The sequence below is a fragment of the Oncorhynchus mykiss genome, chromosome 14, assembly GCF_013265735.2.
Source record: "Oncorhynchus mykiss isolate Arlee chromosome 14, USDA_OmykA_1.1, whole genome shotgun sequence".
In the NCBI taxonomy this organism is placed as follows: Eukaryota; Metazoa; Chordata; class Actinopteri; order Salmoniformes; family Salmonidae; genus Oncorhynchus; species Oncorhynchus mykiss.
Genome location: NC_048578.1, coordinates 6,722,501 through 6,741,918, shown reverse-complemented (window position 1 = coordinate 6,741,918; position 19,418 = coordinate 6,722,501). Strand labels below are relative to the sequence as shown.

At 42.4% G+C, this 19,418-nt stretch overlaps 2 protein-coding genes across 3 annotated transcripts in view; one reads left to right on the top strand and one right to left on the bottom strand.

The window, feature by feature from the left end:
• wfs1b (Wolfram syndrome 1b (wolframin)) overlaps positions 1–1,570 on the top strand; it is a 12,363-nt gene extending 10,793 nt beyond the window's left edge. Inside the window, exon 11 of the mRNA XM_021560950.2 lies at positions 402–1,570. Coding sequence (XP_021416625.2) covers positions 402–449 — 48 coding nt within the window. The 3' untranslated portion in view covers positions 450–1,570. The remainder of the gene's footprint in view (positions 1–401) is intronic.
• The window catches only part of LOC110487700 (serine/threonine-protein phosphatase 2A 55 kDa regulatory subunit B gamma isoform), a 22,396-nt gene continuing 3,974 nt past the window's right edge, over positions 997–19,418 (bottom strand). Inside the window, exons 2-10 of one of the 2 annotated variants that reach the window (XM_036942757.1) lie at positions 19,297–19,418; positions 15,918–16,015; positions 15,560–15,725; positions 15,023–15,135; positions 10,957–11,134; positions 8,955–9,119; positions 8,311–8,480; positions 3,091–3,182; positions 997–2,932 (exon numbers count right to left, since the gene is read on the bottom strand). The exon at positions 19,297–19,418 is cut by the window's right edge and continues 39 nt beyond it. In XM_036942757.1, the coding sequence (XP_036798652.1) occupies positions 2,653–2,932; positions 3,091–3,182; positions 8,311–8,480; positions 8,955–9,119; positions 10,957–11,134; positions 15,023–15,135; positions 15,560–15,725; positions 15,918–16,015; positions 19,297–19,378 (1,344 nt within the window). In that variant the 5' untranslated portion in view covers positions 19,379–19,418 and the 3' untranslated portion in view covers positions 997–2,652. The remainder of the gene's footprint in view (positions 2,933–3,090; positions 3,183–8,310; positions 8,481–8,954; positions 9,120–10,956; positions 11,135–15,022; positions 15,136–15,559; positions 15,726–15,917; positions 16,016–19,296) is intronic. The other variant, XM_036942758.1, reaches the window with a different exon arrangement.

Sequence of the window (19,418 nt, the reverse complement as noted above, 5' to 3'; positions counted from 1 at the left end):
TTGAGTGGATGGTTGGGGGGTCGGAGCGTAGTTATAAATCATTTGTAGACTGTAAGTTGACCACAATTTCATTACTTTTGTTATTTTTACAATTTGAGGCCTTATTTCAGTTTAACTATTTAGTTACTTGTATTCTACAGTTATTTAATAGTTTTTTATTTTTTTTTATCTTCGAACGTAATTTTCATCACGTCGGAGAAACAAATGGACTTAAACTGTTTCTGATGTCTCCTTTAAATATTATGTTTTTAATCATCTTCCTTGTTGTGACGCCACACACCATTAGTTCACATGTATCAAAGTGCACTTGTATCCAACTTGATCTTTGCTCCTCTTTAACTTGTCTGCCTTGTTGTCCCTCGCCCCCCTCTCCCTCCCCCCTCCTTCTCCCTGCTGTGCAGGGGTTTGGACCTGTTCTGATCCCACAGTTCCAGTCTGCAGGCCTCTAATGATGATGTCACTGTTTGTAGGTTGTGACGTCACCACTGTAACCCTCTACGCTACTGTGACTAATAAACCAATCATGGAAATGCTTCCTGAAAGGTTATTGCAATCTCTCACTCCCTCTCTCTTTCACTCGCACGCATGCGCGCACACACAGAGTCCGTATACCTTAATGAGCATGATCTTGTCATTTAGTCTGGATCTTTACTCTCTCCAGGGCTATGGACAGCTTGTCCAGCAGAAGAGGTCACACACACAGTGCTGATTCTGCGTCATTAGTGTATGTAATGACAGTGTATTAACACTAGGTGGTTCCCCAGGCTACAGCACAGAGATTTGTTTTAGTGATATCATGTAATCCTTAATGATGTATTTCAAATCTATTGAGCCATATGAAGACTGTTGGATCTACAAAGTACACAGACAGCAGTTAATACTTTAAGCACTATACATGAATGAAAACCGATTTGAATAGTGGTCATATTAGAATTGATTTGGCTGCAGTGACAGACGTTTAACAGACACACCACAGCCTAACCCTAACCCATAGGATGCAATTTTGTTGAAATCTTTATTCAGGGGGGGGGGGGACATATTAACATATTTATAATTGTTCATTTGACTTTCTCTTCTTGAAAATACGTGAACAAAAAAAAAAAGATGTGAATCAATGCCAGGGCAGCGGGACATGGAATCAAACACAAGTGATGTTTCCAAAAATATATAAATGCAATTGCTGGAGAGAAGAGTGCAATAATCTCTCTCTCACATTGTCATGGACAGCATCATCATTACAGATGATTGGCTCTGGGACATATTGATACGAAACAAACCGATCGGCCCCTTTTTTAAAGGTCTAGATAACAACGCTGATAAAACAATCCCAATTCCTCTGGTTCAAGTTTTCTTTTTAATTTTTAACTGATTTTTATTTCGGCTTCATTTCAAATGTACACCGTAAAAACCCGAACACTGTTAAACATGCTTTTTTTTTTTGTGTCTTGTAAACACAAACGAAAGGAGCTCGTTGTTGTTTATGGTAACTAGTGCTGTGTAGAGGCAGAGCTCCAGAAGCCTTTTTACAGCCTGTTTATGATTAGAAAGGCAGCCAGTAAATGTATATAAACACATCATTTTTGTTCATCATGCAGCATGTTATTATTTTTTTTGCTTGATTGTTGGACTTTGTTTTTGCTTTATTGATTGGGTTTCATTGCAAAGTGGCACACGACACCGCCGAGATCCCCAGCAGTGTCCACAATCAACAGAAACGTAAGGAGTAAATGTCACCAAGCTGTGACAGACAGCCTAGTGGAACCCAAGTCCAACTGTGACATGTCACTGTTATGCGTAGACCAATAACGGTCATTATCATCATATATTACCACCATCATTAATGAGAATTTACAAAAATATGTGAATTGGTGATTTTTTTTTAACTGTGAAAAACTATAATAAAACTTGAAACATCCAGCCAACGTTATGCAAACGTTCTGTTTCCACGATAGTCACCACCAGGAACCACAAAGGGTTTTTTACACCAACGTCAAGGATCAAATCCGACTACACTCTTAGAAACACTCTAGAACCTAAAATGGTTCTTTGGCTGTCCCCATAGGACAATCCTTTGAATAACCTTTTTTTTGGTTCCGGGTATAGCCATTTTGGCTTTCGTGCAGAACCCTTTCCACAGAGGGTTCTACATGGAAGCCAAAAGGGTTCTACCTGGAACCAATCCTTTTTTCTAAGAGTGTAGGAGAGGGACTGGGGGGTTGAACTGAGCACAAACGTACAGAAACAGATGGAGAGAAGAAGAGGATGAGGCAGATGAACAGAAAAAGACAGACAACATGTAAAAGCTCCTCCTGCCGAGAGGTCAATCCCTCGGAATGAAAAAACGACCAATAGCGAAACAAACACAATCAGATCAGCCACAATCCAGAGGTCAACACATCCATGATTAAGACTAAGAGAAACCATAAACCAACATCATTCTCATTGGGTAATTCAGATCCCCCTGTTTGGCCCTGGGGCGAGGTGGGTCCAGTATTTCAGGGGGGGGGGGGGGGGGGACTTCATTAGTTGGAAGTGTGGGAGGCAGGGACTGAGCACTCTGGAGTGTGTCTCCACAGTATCGCCCTGTCGTCTGGAGTGTGTGTGTGTCTGTCTCCAGCCTCCTGCGCTTTCCCTCTCTCGGCCGTGCATCTCCTAGTTGAATTTGTCCTGGAAGATGTACAGGTTGTTGGTGGCAGCGATGGCGATGATGTTCTCCGTGGGGTGCCAGGCCGTGTGCAGGATCTTCTTGGTGAAGTCCAGGCTGTCCACGCTGATGTCATCCTTGCGACGTTTCCCACCCTGGCAGACGCGGCGAGGCTTGAGAACGGCCCGGGGCTTACTGCTCTCCCTGGACGCCTCCAGGGTCACGTCGCGTTTGGTATTCCGGTCAAACATCCGGAAGAAGTTGTTGTAGGCCCCCGTCATGATCACACTGGGAGAGGGGGACGGATAGAAAATACTCTAGAAGTCCAATTCTGCCCTCATGCACTCTGAACATAAAGTGCACACACATTCACTCCCTGAACAATTAAAGGGGTAGTAAAAACGGCAAGGGCAACAAACATAAGAACACACACACTCTTCGCCTACCTGTCTGAGCCGTTCCAGGCACACTCAAACTTGTCGAAGATGCAGTCGTTCTCATAAAGGGAGCACAGCTTGCTGCGGAGGTAATCATGCACCTGCAGGAACACACGCCAAGATTTAATCAACACACGGCTCACAGCCAACACAGACACACACACACAGACCGGACACAGAATCCACGGCATAGTACTCACACAGACATAGCTCTGTCAACTAATGTTAACACAGGATATTCATTCTGAGAATGTGGAGAACTACTGAACCACGTTGTAATCGAATCCATTTAGGGGACACGGACACACACTCTCTCTCTGTCTCTCTCTGTCTCTCTGTGCATGGTGATGCAAGGGCCTGAAATGTACAACGATATCTTTATACATACTAAGCTTAATGGATTCTCTGCATAGGGTCAACGGTCAATTCATGGTCAATCCTTCTACGACCAAACCATGGTCACAGTTTGGTTGTAAATCAAACCATCTTGACATGTTTGTTTCCATACCGTTCTCGCTGACCGATGAAAATATGTTGTGTTAAAGTGAACATTGCCTGTTCTCTCCCCTGACAACCCACCCCTCTCCACTCCCCCATTTCTTTCCTTTTGGACCTTTTAGAATTTTTGTCTCCCCCTCATTCTCTCTCCCTCCCCTCCCTTTCCCAATTCATTTCAATGGAGGGAATACCTGAGCAAACACAGCCAAATTAGGAAATACAGGGTTTGAGAGTCCCTCATTCCCACCCATCTCCCACCTCTCTCTCTGTCTCCTTGCTGCATTGCAGATATGGGTAGGTCTCAGTAAGGTATCCCCCCCCCCCCCCCCCCCCCTCCTCTCCCAGTACAGTTTATGAGTGGAGCTCCTGGCTATAAATAGCACCAGCGCATCTTAACCACCCACTCCTGACTGCACAGCAGAGCATGCCTCACCCGCACGCACACACACACTACGCGGGCACACAACACGCCCACACCTATAGACACACTACACACGTATCATGTGCACTCATTATTTCCTTAATCATGCTAAACACACACTGAACATACAGGAACACGTGTATCATACACAACATGTACAGATGTTACATACACAGTGTATTTCCAATGTTAGTCATTTAGCAGACGCTCTTATTCAGGTTGACCTACAGCTAGTGCATTCATCTTAAGGGAACTAGGCGAGACAACCACATATCACAGTCATAGTAAGTACAACTTTTCCTCAATGAAGTTGCTAATCAGCAACGTGAGTGGTAGTAGACCCTATGTATGTATAGAGGCATTGACATTCAGGCCCAGAGGCTAAACATGTGTAGCACACGCTACACACACATGCGAAACACATGCATATGAGAGCCCAGCAACTTGAGCTTCTGAAAACATCCAATTCCATTTTCAGACAGATCTCCCCGACTGACATCAATGCCTGGCTTATTCGACAGTTTCCACACTCCTAATAATATGTCAATACATATCTGACCCACGTCTGCTTCGCACAATGCACTCGCATAGCTTTACTGTATATGCTAATAGTAACAGTACACACACTGTCTACGTCTCTGGAAAAAGAGCCTGTGACGTGATTTCTGCTTTTGGACGTTAACAAGGCGGCACTCCATCTTAACTCCTCCTCCACATTTACTGGATTGGTTGAACAGGGCAGAAAAGAACCTCCCCCTCAGGCTCAGTTTTTGGTCTTCTCGTCAAGACTAGTATGTAGGGGATCTAGTTTCAGCCGTTTATTTTACGCCTGCTACGTTAGGTTAATGTATCTGTGCTGATAGTAATAGTATACTGTCTATGTCTCTGTGATAGTAATATTATACTGTCTCTGTGATAGTAATAGTATACTGTCTATGTCTCTGTGATAGTAATATTATACTGTCTCTGTGATAGTAATAGTATACCGTCTATGTCTCTGTGATAGTAATATTATACTGTCTCTGTGATAGTAATAGTGTACTGTCTATATTTCTGTGATAGTAATATTATACTGTCCCTGTGATAGTAATAGTATACTGTCTATGTCTCTGTGATAGTAATATTATACTGTCTCTGTGATAGTAATAGTATACTGTCTATGTCTCTGTGATAGTAATATTATACTGTCTCTGTGATAGTAATAGTATACTGTCTATGTCTCTGTGATAGTAATATTATACTGTCCCTGTGATAGTAATAGTATACTGTCTATGTCTCTGTGATAGTAATATTATACTGTCCCTGTGATAGTAATAGTATACTGTTTCTGTGATAGTAATAGTGTAATAGCATACTGTCTCTGTGATAGTAATACTATACTGTCTCTGTGATAGTAATAGTATACGGTCTCTGTGATAGTAATAGTATACTGTCTATATCTCTGTGATAGTAATATTATACTGTCCCTGTGATAGTAATAGTATACTGTCTATATCTCTGTGATAGTAATATTATACTGTCTCTGTGATAGTAATAGTATACTGTCTATGTCTCTGTGATAGTAATAGTGTACTGTCTATATCTCTGTGATAGTAATATTATACTGTCCCTGTGATAGTAATAGTATACTGTCTATGTCTCTGTGATAGTAATATTATACTGTCTCTGTGATAGTAATAGTGGACTGTCTATATCTCTGTGATAGTAATATTATACTGTCCCTGTGATAGTAATAGTATACTGTCTATGTCTCTGTGATAGTAATATTATACTGTCCCTGTGATAGTAATAGTATACTGTCTCTGTGATAGTAATAGTGTAATAGCATACTGTCTCTGTGATAGTAATACTATACTGTCTCTGTGATAGTAATAGTATACGGTCTCTGTGATAGTAATAGTATACTGTCTATATCTCTGTGATAGTAATATTATACTGTCCCTGTGATAGTAATAGTATACTGTCTATATCTCTGTGATAGTAATATTATACTGTCTCTGTGATAGTAATAGTATACTGTCTATGTCTCTGTGATAGTAATAGTGTACTGTCTATATCTCTGTGATAGTAATATTATACTGTCCCTGTGATAGTAATAGTATACTGTCTATGTCTCTGTGATAGTAATATTATACTGTCTCTGTGATAGTAATAGTGTACTGTCTATATTTCTGTGATAGTAATATTATACTGTCCCTGTGATAGTAATAGTATACTGTCTATGTCTCTGTGATAGTAATATTATACTGTCTCTGTGATAGTAATAGTATACTGTCTATGTCTCTGTGATAGTAATATTATACTGTCTCTGTGATAGTAATAGTATACTGTCTATGTCTCTGTGATAGTAATAGTGTACTGTCTATATCTCTGTGATAGTAATATTATACTGTCCCTGTGATAGTAATAGTATACTGTCTATGTCCCTGTGATAGTAATAGTATACTGTCTATATCTCTGTGATAGTAATATTATACTGTCCCTGTGATAGTAATAGTATACTGTCTATGTCTCTGTGATAGTAATATTATACTGTCTCTGTGATAGTAATAGTATACTGTCTATGTCTCTGTGATAGTAATATTATACTGTCTCTGTGATAGTAATAGTATACTGTCTATGTCTCTGTGATAGTAATATTATACTGTCTCTGTGATAGTAATAGTATACTGTCTATATCTCTGTGAAAGTAATACTATACTGTCTCTGTGATAGTAATAGCATACTGTCTCTGTGATAGTAATAGTGTACTGTCTATATCTCTGTGATAGTAATATTATACTGTCTCTGTGATAGTAATAGTATACTGTCTATGTCTCTGTGATAGTAATATTATACTGTCTCTGTGATAGTAATAGTATACTGTCTATGTCTCTGTGATAGTAATAGTATACTGTCTATATCTCTGTGATAGTAATACTATACTGTCTCTGTGATAGTAATAGTATACTGTCTATGTCTCTGTGATAGTAATATTATACTGTCTCTGTGATAGTAATAGTATACTGTCTATGTCTCTGTGATAGTAATAGTATACTGTCTATATCTCTGTGATAGTAATACTATACTGTCTCTGTGATAGTAATAGCATACTGTCTCTGATAGTAATAGTATACTGTCTATGTCTCTGTGATAGTAATAGTATACTGTCTATGTCTCTGTGATAGTAATAGCATACTGTCTCTGTGATAGTAATAGTATACTGTCTCTGATAGTAATAGTATACTGTCTATGTCTCTGTGATAGTAATATTATACTGTCTATGTGATAGTAATAGTATACTGTCTATGTCTCTGTGATAGTAATAGTATACTGTCTATATCTCTGTGATAGTAATACTATACTGTCTCTGTGATAGTAATAGCATACTGCCTCTGATAGTAATAGTATACTGTCTATGTCTCTGTGATAGTAATAGTATACTGTCTATGTCTCTGTGATTGTAATATCATACTGTCTCTGTGATAGTAATATTATACTATCTATGTCTCTGTGATAGTAATAGTATACTGTCTCTGTGATAGTAATAGTATACTGTCTATATCTCTCTGATAGTAATATTATACTGTCTATGTCTCTGTGATAGTAATATTATACTGTCTCTGTGATAGTAATAGTATACTGTCTATGTCTCTGTGATAGTAATAGTATACTGTCTATATCTCTGTGATAGTAATAGCATGCTGTCTCTGTGATAGTAAGAGTATACTGTCTATATCTCTGTGATAGTAATATTATACTGTCTCTGTGATAGTAATAGTATACTGTCTATGTCTCTGTGATAGTAATAGTATACTGTCTCTGTGATAGTAATAGTATACTGTCTATGTCTCTGTGATAGTAATAGTATACTGTCTATATCTCTGTGATAGTAATAGCATACTGTCTCTGTGATAGTAATATTATACTGTCTCTGTGATAGTAATAGTATACTGTCTATGTCTCTGTGATAGTAATAGTATACTGTCTCTGTGATAGTAATAGTACACTGTCTATGTCTCTGTGATAGTAATAGTATACTGTCTCTGTGATAGTAATAGTATACTGTCTCTGTGATAGTAATAGTATACTGTCTATGTCTCTGTGATAGTAATATTATACTGTCTCTGTGATAGTAATAGTATACTGTCTATATCTCTGTGATAGTAATAGTATACTGTCTCTGTGATAGTAAGAGTATACTGTCTATATCTCTGTGATAGTAATATTATACTGTCTCTGTGATAGTAATAGTATACTGTCTATGTCTCTGTGATAGTAATACTATACTGTCATTGTCTCTGTGCTAATAGTGAAGTTGGGCTCCTCACTTGATATATCTCCAGGGGCTTGTTCTCCATGTTGAGGTCCCACACCTTGGCGGTGAGGTAGTCTCTGGTCAGCAGGTAGCGACCGCTGTGGCTGAACTTCACGTCCGACACAGACGAGATGATTTCCGAGAAGAAGGAGCGGTTACTGGGGTCCTCTGGCTCCTCAAACACTAGAGGAGGAGAGGAGAGGGGGGTGAGTGTTTGGGGGTAGAGGTGGGGGTAGTGTGTGTGTGTGTGTGTGTGTGTGTGTGTGTGTGTGTGTGTGTGTGTGTGTGTGTGTGTGTGTGTGGGTGGGTGGGTGGGTGGGTGGGTGGGTGGGTTGGTTGGTTGGTTGGTTCTTCTATCTTTGTGGGGACCTAAAAGCCCCAACAAGGATATTAAAATAATTCCCTATCCTTGTTGTCCCTAGTGGGGACATTTCCCATGTTCCCATGAGGTCAACGTCTATTTTAAGCTTAGGGGTTAGGTTTAGGGTTACAATTAGGGTTAGAATTAGGGTAAGTGGTTTGGTTTAGGGCTAGGGTTAGAGTTAATTTTGAATGGAAATCAATTTTAGGTCCCCACAAGGATAGAAAAACAAAATGTGTGTGTGTCTGATGGTAGGCCATGTCTGTATGTCTATGTCTGTGTGTGTGAGTACTCACGTTTGGAGTGTTTGTCACACAGTGCGGCCTCTCTCATGTCACAGAGCCGTAGAGTTCCCTTACTGCTGCTATAGACCAACAGGTTACAGTGGTGAGGGTGGAACTCTGCTGCTGTTATCACCTCTGTCAGATCCTCCATGTTCACTGGCTTAATGTCCACAATGTCTGGGGCACAGGGGCTCAGGACTACAGCAGAGAGTACTGTATACACACACATTGTGATAATAATTAAACAATTAAGCAATAAGGCATGAGGGGGTGTGGTATATGGCCAATATACCACGGCTAAGGGCTGTTCTTATGCATGCCGCAATGTGGCTCGCCTGGATACAGGCCCTTAGCCGTGGTATATTGGCCGTATACCACAAAACCCCAAGGTGCCTTATTGCTATTATAAACTGGCTACCAACTTAGAGCTGTAAAATAAATGATTTGTCATACCCGTGGTATACGTTCTGATATACCACGGCTGTCAGCCAATCAGCATTCAGGGCTCGAAACACCCAGTTTATAATATACAATATAATACAGCATACATACTAATTTGATTTTGTGTGTTTGTGTTTGATTAAAAACATAGTACACATACAGTACCCGTCAAAAGTTTGGACACATCATTCAAGGTTTTTATTTTATTTATTTTTTAAAACTTTTTTCTACAAATATCACATATGGAATCATAAAGTAACCAAAAAATTGTTCAACAAATTTAAATATATTTTATATTTGAGATTCTTCAATGTAGCCAGCCTTTGCCTTGATGAAAGCTTTGCACACTCTTGGCATTCTCTCAACCAGCTTCATGAGGTAGTCACCTGGAATGAACAGGTCTGCCTTGTTAAAAGTTAATTAGCTGAATTTTTTTTGAGCCAATCTGTTGTGCTGTGACAAGGTAGGGGTGGTATACAGAAGATAGCCCTATTTGGTACAAGACCAAGTCCATATTATGGCAAGAACAGCTCAAATAAGCAAAGAGAAACGACAGTCCATCATTACTTTAAGACATGAAGGTCAATCAATCCGGAAAATTTCAAGAACTTTGAAAGTTTCTTCAAGTGCAGTCGTAAAAAACATCAAGGCACACTTAACCAGCATGGCTACCACAGCATTCTGCGCTATCCCATCTGGTTTGCGCTTAGTGGGACTATAATTTGTTTATCAACAGGACAATGACCCAACACACCTCCAGACTGTGTAAGGGCTACTTGACCAAGAAAAAGAGTGACGGAGTGCTGCATCAGATGACCTGGCCTCCACAATCACCCAACCTCAACCCAAATGAGATGGTTTGGGATGAGTTAGACTGCAGAGTGAAGGAAAAGCAGCCAACAAGTGCTCAGCATATGTGGGAACTCCTTCAAGACTGTTGGAAAAGCATTCCAGGTGAAGGTGGTTGAGAGAATGCCAAGAGTGTGCAAAGATGTCATCAAGGCAAATGGTGGTTACTTTGAAGAATTTAACATCTAAAATATATTTTGATTTGTTTAACATGTTCTTTGGTTACTACATGATTCCTTATGTGTTATTTCATAGTTTTGATGTCTTCACTATTGTTCTACAATGTAGAAAAGAGTAAGAATAAAGAAAAACCCTTGAATGAGTAGGTGTTCTAAAACTTTAGACTGGTACTGTACATGCAGTACATATTCAAAATGATATGCGTAAACACACTGATATCAATGTATATACTATTAAACACATACACACCTCTAGAGGTAGTGGGAGGATAATCTCAAATGTATCTGAATTGTACCAACGCAAATCCTGTCTGGGGCGAGGAGTGTGTGTGTGTTCTATTCAGCCGCACTATAATCCAGAAAAGGAGTGAAATATTCATGGAACAGTTTTAATAATTCATTAAGCTGCATTTTCACTCCTCGGCAACCGTTCCCCTCCCCCACATCACTGTGTGTGTGTGTGTGTGTGTGTGTGTGTGTGTGCGTGCGTGCGTGCGTGCGTGCGTGCGTGTGTGTTTTGACCAATTGTCTTATCTAAAGGATACTGAAGCTGCGGTCAGTGATGCCCAGATGCCAGAGGTTGATCCTCAGGTCGTCAGCTGACATGTAGGTCTCGTGGTCGGAGTTGACGGAGATGGAGTTGACGTGGTAGGTGTGGGCGTTGGCAAACACACGCCGAGGACTCACCTCCACCATCAGATCCATGGGCTTCAACACCGGCACCTAGACAGAGCACAGAAGATACAGTCAGAAAACACAACACAGAAGATACAGTCTGAAAACACAACACAGAAGATACAGTCTGAAAACACAACACAGAAGATACAGTCAGAAAACACAACACAGAAGATACAGTCTGAAAACACAACACAGAAGATACAGTCAGAAAACACAACACAGAAGACAGTCTGAAAACACAGAGAAATGTACTATGTGGTGAGTAGACTCAAATTATGAGATCAAATGAGGTTTTACATTCATAGAATCAAGATTTGTCCAAAATGGGAGCTTTGAAATAATTGTATCTTTAAAGAGAGCACAAATGGAAAACCACAGAGATATAACCATTAGGAATACCTGTAAAAATGTAATATTATCACTTGTGGAGAAAACGATAGTCTGTTATTTTCTCTGGCCATAACAGCTGGCAGTATTTACTGTTGCCAAGCAGACAAACATACATAAACCTTGTGCCAATGACCCACTTTTATAAACACACCACTGACCTACTTATGCTGTCCAACCTAGAACGCGTGCGTGTGTGAGTGAGTGTGTGTGTGTGCATACATGTCTGTGTTTGTGTGTGTATGTGTGTGTGCATGTAACACAGACATAACATAGATACAGAACATACAGTGGCTTGTGAAAGTATTCACCCCCTTGGCCTTTTTCCTATTTTGTTGCCTTACGACCTGGAATTAAAAAATATTTTGGGGGGGTTTGCATCATTTGATTTACACAACAAGTCTACCACTTTGAAGATACAAAATATAGAACACCTGAGCATGCATAACTATTCAATCCCCCAGTCAATAGTTTGTAGAGCTACCTTTTGCAGCAATTACAGCTGCAAGTCTCTTGGGGTATGTCTTTATAAGCTTGGCACATCTAGCCACTGGGATTTTTACCCATTCTTCAAGGCAAAACTGCTCCAGCTCCTTCAAGTTGGATGGGTTCTGCTGGTGTACAGCAATCTTTAAGTCATACCACATATTCTCAATTGGATTGAGGTCTGGGTTTTGACTAGGCCATTCCAAGACATTTAAATGTTTCCCCTTAAACCACTTTCTGTGTTGCTTTAGCAGTATGCTTAGGGTCATTGTCCTGCTGAAAGGTGACCCTTCGTCCCAGTCTCAAATCTCTGGAAACAGGTTTCCCTCAAGATTTTCCCTGTATTTAGCGCCATCCATCATTCCTTCAATTCTGACCAGTTTCCCAGTCCCTGACGATGAAAAACATCCCACAGCATGGTGGTGGCAGCATCATGGATGGTGTTCTCGGGGTGATGAGAGTTGTTGGGTTCGCGCCAGACATAGCGTTTTCCTTGATGGCCAAAAAGCTACATTTTAGTCTCATCTGACCAGAGTACCTTCTTCCATATGTTTGGAGAGTCTCCCACATGCCTTTTGGAGAGTCTCCCACATGCCTTTTTTTCTGGCCACTCTTCTGTAAAACCCAGCTCTGTGGAGTGTGCGGCTTAAAGTGGTCCTATGGACAGATACTCCAATCTCCGCTGTGGAGCTTTGCAACTCCTTCAGGGTAATCTTTGGTCTCTTTGTTGCCTCTGATTAATGCCCTCTTTGCCTGGTCCGTGAGTTTTGGTGGGAGGCCCTCTCTTGGCAGGTTTGTTGTGGTGCCATATTCTTTCCATCTTTTAATAATGTATTTAATGGGGCTCCGTGGGAAGTTTCAGATATTTTTTTTTAACCCGACCCTGATCTGTCCTTCTCCACAACTTTGTCCCTGATCTGTTTGGAGAGCTTGGTCTTCATAGTGATCCTTGCTTAGCGGTTTTGCAAACTCTGGGGCCTTTCAGAACAGGTGTATACAGTGAGGGAAAAAAGTATTTGCTCACTGACAAAGAAATTATCAGTCTATCATTTTAATGGTAGGTTTATTTGAACAGTGAGAGACAGAATAACAACAACAACATCCAGAAAAACTCACGTCAAAAATGTTATAAATTGATTTTCATTTTAATGTGGGAAATAAGTATTTGACCCCTATTCAAAACATGACTTAGTACTTGGTGGCAAAACCCTTGTTGGCAATCACAGAGGTCAGACATTTCTTGTAGTTGGCCACCAGGTTTGCACACATCTCAGGAGGGATTTTGTCCCACTCCTCTTTGCAGATCTTCTCCAAGTCATTAAGGTTTCGAGGCTGACGTTTGGCAACTCGAACTTTCAGCCCCCTCCACAAATTTTCTATGGGATTAAGGTCTGAAGACTGGCTAGGCCACTCCAGGACCTTAATGTGCTTCTTCTTAAGCCACTCCTTTGTTGGCTTGGCCGTGTGTTTTGGGTCATTGCCATGCTGGAATACCAATCCACGACCCATTTTCAATGCTCTGGCTGAGGGAAGGAGGTTCTCACCCAAGATTTGACGGTACATGGCCCCGTCCATCGTCCCTTTGATGCGGTGAAGTTGTCCTGTCCCCTTAGCAGAAAAACACCCCCAAAGCATAATGTTTCCACCTCCTTGTTTGACGGTAGGGATGGTGTTCTTGGTGTCATAGGCAGCATTCCTCCTCCTCCAAACACGGTGAGTTGAGTTGATGCCAAAGAGCTCCATTTTGGTCTCATCTGACCACAACACTTTCACCCAGTTGTCCTCTGAATCATTCAGATGTTCATTGGCAAACTTCAGACGGGCATGTATATGTGCTTTCTTGAGCAGGTGGACCTTGTGGGCGCTGCGGGATTTCAGTCCTTCACGGCGTAGTGTGTTACCAAATGTTTTCTTGGCGACTATTGTCCCAGCTGCCTTGAGATCATTGACAATATTGTCCCGTGTAGTTCTGGGCTGATTCCTCACCGTTCTCATGATCAATGCAACTCCACAAGGTGAGATCTTGCATGGAGCCCCAGGCCAAGGGAGATTGACAGTTATTTTGTGTTCCTTCCATTTGCGAATAATCGCACCAACTGTTGTCACCTTCTCACCAAGCTGCTTGGCGATGGTCTTGTAGCCCATTCCAGCCTTGTGTAGGTCTACAATCTTGTCCCTGACATCCTTGGAGAGCTCTTTGGTCTTGGCCATGGTGGAGAGTTTGGAATCTGATTGATTGATTGCTTCTGTAGACAGGTGTCTTTTATACAGGTAACAAGCTGAGATTAGGAGCACTCCCTTTAAGAGTGTGCTCCTAATCTCAGCTCGTTACCTGTATAAAAGACACCTGCTAGCCAGAAATCTTTCGGATTGAGAGGGGTTAAATATTTATTTCCCTCATTAAATGGAAATCAATTTATAACTTTTTTTACATGGATTTTTCTGGATTTTGTTGTTGTTATTCTGTCTTTCATTATTCAAATAAACCTACCATTAAAATTATAGACTGATAATTTCTTTGTCAGTGGGCAAACGTACAAAATCAGCAAGGGATCAAATACTTTTTTCCCTCACTGTACATACTTAGATCATGTGACACTTAGGTTGCACACAGGTGGACTTCATTTAACTAATTATGTGACTTCTGAAGGTAATTGGTTGCACCAGATCTTATTTAGGGGCTTCATAGCAAAGGGGCTGAATACATAAACACTTACCACTTTTCTGTTTAAATATTTTTATTTTATTTTTTTGAAACAAGTACATTTGTTCATTTCACTTCACCAATTTGGACTATTTTGTGTATGTCCATTACATGAAATAAAAATAAAAATCTATTTAAATTACAGGTTGTAATGCAACAAAATAGGAAAAACACCAACGGGGTGAATATTTTTGCAAGGCACTGTAGATACAACGTGAAGAGAAAGAAAGAAAGAAAGAAAGAAAGAAAGAAAGAAAGAAAGAAAGGAAGGTCCCATGGTGACATGATAACGATAAGATAGATAGATAGATAGATGGATAGATGGATAGATGGATAGATAAATAAGATGAGTCTACCTGAAGTGAGGTGACAGTGGAGAGGTCCTTTATCCTGCCCTCCTCATCCTTCAGGTTGTAGCCTTCAGGCCTCTTGTCCCGCTCACTCACCTTCCATAGCTTAATGGTCTTATCTGATAGACAGACAGACAGCACAATACACCAATCTTACAACTTCAATAGCCTTATCTAAGAGACAGACAGGGCAATCAGCCAATCATATGCCTCAGACGTCTTATCTGAGGGACCGACAGCACAATGAACCTAGCATATGCCTCAAACAGCCTTGTCTGACACAGGATAATTCACCAATCATATGCCTCAAACCATCTCATCTGAGAGACAGACATGGCAATCAACTATCACATGTTTCAAATCATCTCATCTGTAGTCAGTTAAAAAGCTAGAGGGATAGGTAGATTCAATGTAGACTATGACCCTCTACCAGTGTATGAAGCAGGTCATATGGGAATTACATTGACAATGTATGGATGATATTGCCATGCTATTACACTAACATTCTAATAGCTTCCTGGTGCTAAGGCAGAGGTCCCTCACCATTGGTGGAAAGGAGGAAGTGGGCGGCGTTCTGCTGAGGCAGCCATCGTATCTTGTTGATCTTCTCCTCGATCTCCAGACTCTTAAGGTAATCAAACTCCGGCTCGTGGCTCTGGAATGTGCTGTAGACATTATACTCTCCCTGGGAGTACGGCTCTGTCTTACACTGCAGCGAGACAGAGAGAAAGAGAGAGTTAGATCCCACACACACACACACGCGCGCGTGTAGCGTAGTGCTGGAGTCAATTCAATCTGAACTGTAGTTATTTCACAAAGTTGCTTAAAACTGACCCGAACCCCGAATGAACACACCCAGTGCCAGGTCTGCGTGGGTGGCTGTATGTGTGTGTGCACCTACCTCAGGTTCCCTCTGGAAGATGACCACTCGCCCCCCCTTATCCCCTGTGGCCAGGAGTTCTCCAGTGTGGTTGAACTCTACAGTGGAGATGATATCAGCTGCAGACGGGAACGAGAGAGGGAGGGAGAAAGAGATGGGGAGAGATGGGAGGGAGAGAGAATGGAGAAGGGAGAGAAAGAGTAGCTATAAGCAAACGGAACGAAGATAAACATTCACCATAATGAATTGTTCATTATCAGCTGGCACTGTAAAGCAGCATCACCCAACAGTGCAGCAAGTAGCGACATAAATGAATAAAAATGAAAATTGAACTAAACCCACCCACACACAAATATACACCCACACACAGACAATCTCACATCAGACACAGGTGTTATTATCCAAGCTTGCTTCTGACATACTGCGACAACACTGATGCCCAGCTACAACCTGAACAGTGAACAGCGAATGTTGCTACGTGAACTCTCCTAACCCTCCGAACTCCACTAACCGTCCCAGTGTCTTTCAGAGACACTACAGGCCAGTCTGAGAAGGCCTGCTGTAGCAGACAGGGAGGGACCTTCCTGTCAGAAAGCATCTCTTACTTACCGCTGACTGATTCAATCGGACATTAGATTACAGTGGTATTCACAGTTAGTGGAAAGCCTGATTCAGTTTGAATGGCCTGACGAGAGAAAGAAAAGAAAACTGTCGGTAGAGGTTGTCTTCTACACTGTTCAACCAATCCAGTGGATGTGGAGGAGGAGTTAAGACGGAGTGTCGCCTTGTTAACGCCCAGAAGCGGAAGTCGCGTCACAGGCTCGCGTTCCATTTCCCCTAAAAAAATGGATGCATCCGGATGGAGCTGACCCCACTGAGGGTGCACACAGCCTAACTGGTTCTATTGATTTAGGTCATTTTTTTTAATTAGGAGGTCTGCTTATAAACGGTGTATAAACCATTCACCATTAGTAAAGTGTCTATAAATCATAGTACTGACAATAATAACAGAACTGCTGTTATGAAAATAATTATCTCTCTCGCTCTCTCTCTCTCTGTCTCTCTCGCTCCCTCCCTCTCTCTCTCTGTCTCTCTCGCTCCCTCCCTCTCTCTCTCTCTCTCTCTCTCTCTCTCTGTTTCTCTCTCTCTCTGTTTCTCTCTCTCTCTGTTTCTCTCTCTCTCTCTCTCTCTCTCTCTCTCTCTCTCTCTCTATCTCTCTCTCTCTCTGTTTCTCTCTCTCTCTCTCTCTGTCTCTCTCTCTCTCTCTGTCTCTTTCGCTCGCTCCCTCTCTCTCTCTGCTCCACTGTTTGTCAGGCAATGTGCGTGCGTGTTTGTGTGTGTGTGCACAGGGGAGTGTAGGACTGGAGGAGTGGGGAGGGGGGGTGGGGGGGGGTTTGCTCGTGCATGGGGTTGCCATGGCAACAGGCTGAAGTGTTCTGGCTCTAGCAGCAGCAGCCCGGTAGGAGAGGAAGACAGTAGCAGGGGAAGCAGGAATCATCAATCTGGGGGACATAATGGGCCTGCCGTACCTAGCCCACAAACAGACCAAATTAAATCTGGAGAGCCGTCGCAGCAACTCACTGCACGGGCCGCCACACACACACACACACACACACACACACACACACACACACACACACACACAAACACACACAACGCACAGGACACCCAGACCTCACAGAACATGCGCAGTAGGTCTCACACCCATATATCTCAGAGCACACACATCAAGGCACGCGCATGCGCGCACACACACGGCACGTACAGTTTCTCCAAGCACATGCACATCGAGCTTGTCTAGGCATCGCCAGAGAGCAGACATACAGTAGCTAGATGGAGTATGGAGCACTTTCTCTCTCTCTCACCACTGCGACACACATCACCGACCCTACGGAAGTGCACCGCAGCAGCATTGTTGGTCCAAGCAGAGATTCCCTCCCCGTGCAGAGTCCATATCACGGCTCTGTGGCGCAGTGGGAAGCTGAGTGGATGTATCCTGTGGTGTCATAGCAGGCCTGGTCTCCCATTCAATTACCATCAGGACCCACCGACCCAGAGATCCAGAACACTGGTACAGTGGCCGTGCTGACCGACTCGTCGCCTAACTACACTCTGAGCACATACACAAGCACACATTGTCCCCGTACACACACAGACATACCAGTGGGGGCTGGTGGGAAGAGGTGTCGGAGGACAGGGTCATTGTAATGGCTGGAATGATTGGAACGGTGGTGAAGCTCCTCCCACCAGCCTCCTCTGTTACATCCAAACGCGCACTCTAATGGACATGTCCTTCACAGAAGTAACACATAAGCACACACGTGTCCTTCACACACTAATCTCAGCCCCCAGAAACAAATCATGAGATACTTTTCACACAACAACACATAAGCACAAATGCACACACTGTGACTCACACACCAACACGGACACAAAGTGCTGAAGGGTCGATAAGGAGGGTAGGTAGTCCGTTTTTAGGGGGGGGAGAACGAGGGGAGGATGGGGCGTCCTACTGTTCCAATTATAGCAATCTCTGGTCTGGGTAAACATTACTGCCAATACCACTCTCTTAACAGCATGGTCAAACTAATAATACCAAACCCGACACCCAGCAGGGGACATGTGTGTGTGGGCGGGGCTGTGTGTTTGTACGTGTCTGTCCACATGCACTCCATCACCCTCCAAAATAAAGAGTGAGATGCTTGGTTATGGAAACGATCTATTAGCACGAGAGAGAGAGAGAGAGAGAGAGAGAGAGAGAGAGACAGAGACAGAGACAGAGACCGAGAGAGAGAGGAGAGCTCTGATATGTCATATATCTACAGTATATACTCATATAGCCCCTATACATGTCAAGGATTAGATTCTATGTCAAAACTATGCCGTATCTATACCGAATCCATATTATCCATAGATACGCATCTCATAATCCATCATATACTGTCTATTGTCTAATATCCCCATGAGGAATGGATGGATAGGTGTGTGCAGGGACAGTCCTCTGCCCTACAGCACTGACTCCAGCGATAATGAGTGTAGGAAAAGACACGTCCTCTGTGAGACTGGAGTTCGTCTGGTCAAACTCTATTTCAGGAAATCAATGACACGCACGCACGTACACACACACACACACACACGCTGAGATACATACACTCACAGAGACAGATGCACACAGAGACAGACACACAGTCACACACTCGACACAAACTGTCTCACATATATTCACACAGATGGACAAATAGACAGTCCCTCGTAAACGCACTCACACAAAGACACACACAGACGGACATATAGACTTACTCACACAAGCACGCACACACACACAGTGCTCTGGGTCTCGATGTATCTGAATAAGTGATTCATTGGTCATTCATTTATACGGTACACAGTATAAACACACCTTCAGTGTAAGAGGCAAACGGCTCGGGCTCCAGGGAGAGGGAAGTGATGTCGGAGCACAGGACCTGGATGGGGTTCAACATCCTGGGGGAGGAGTCCGGGAGAGGGGAGGAGGCGGGGCCT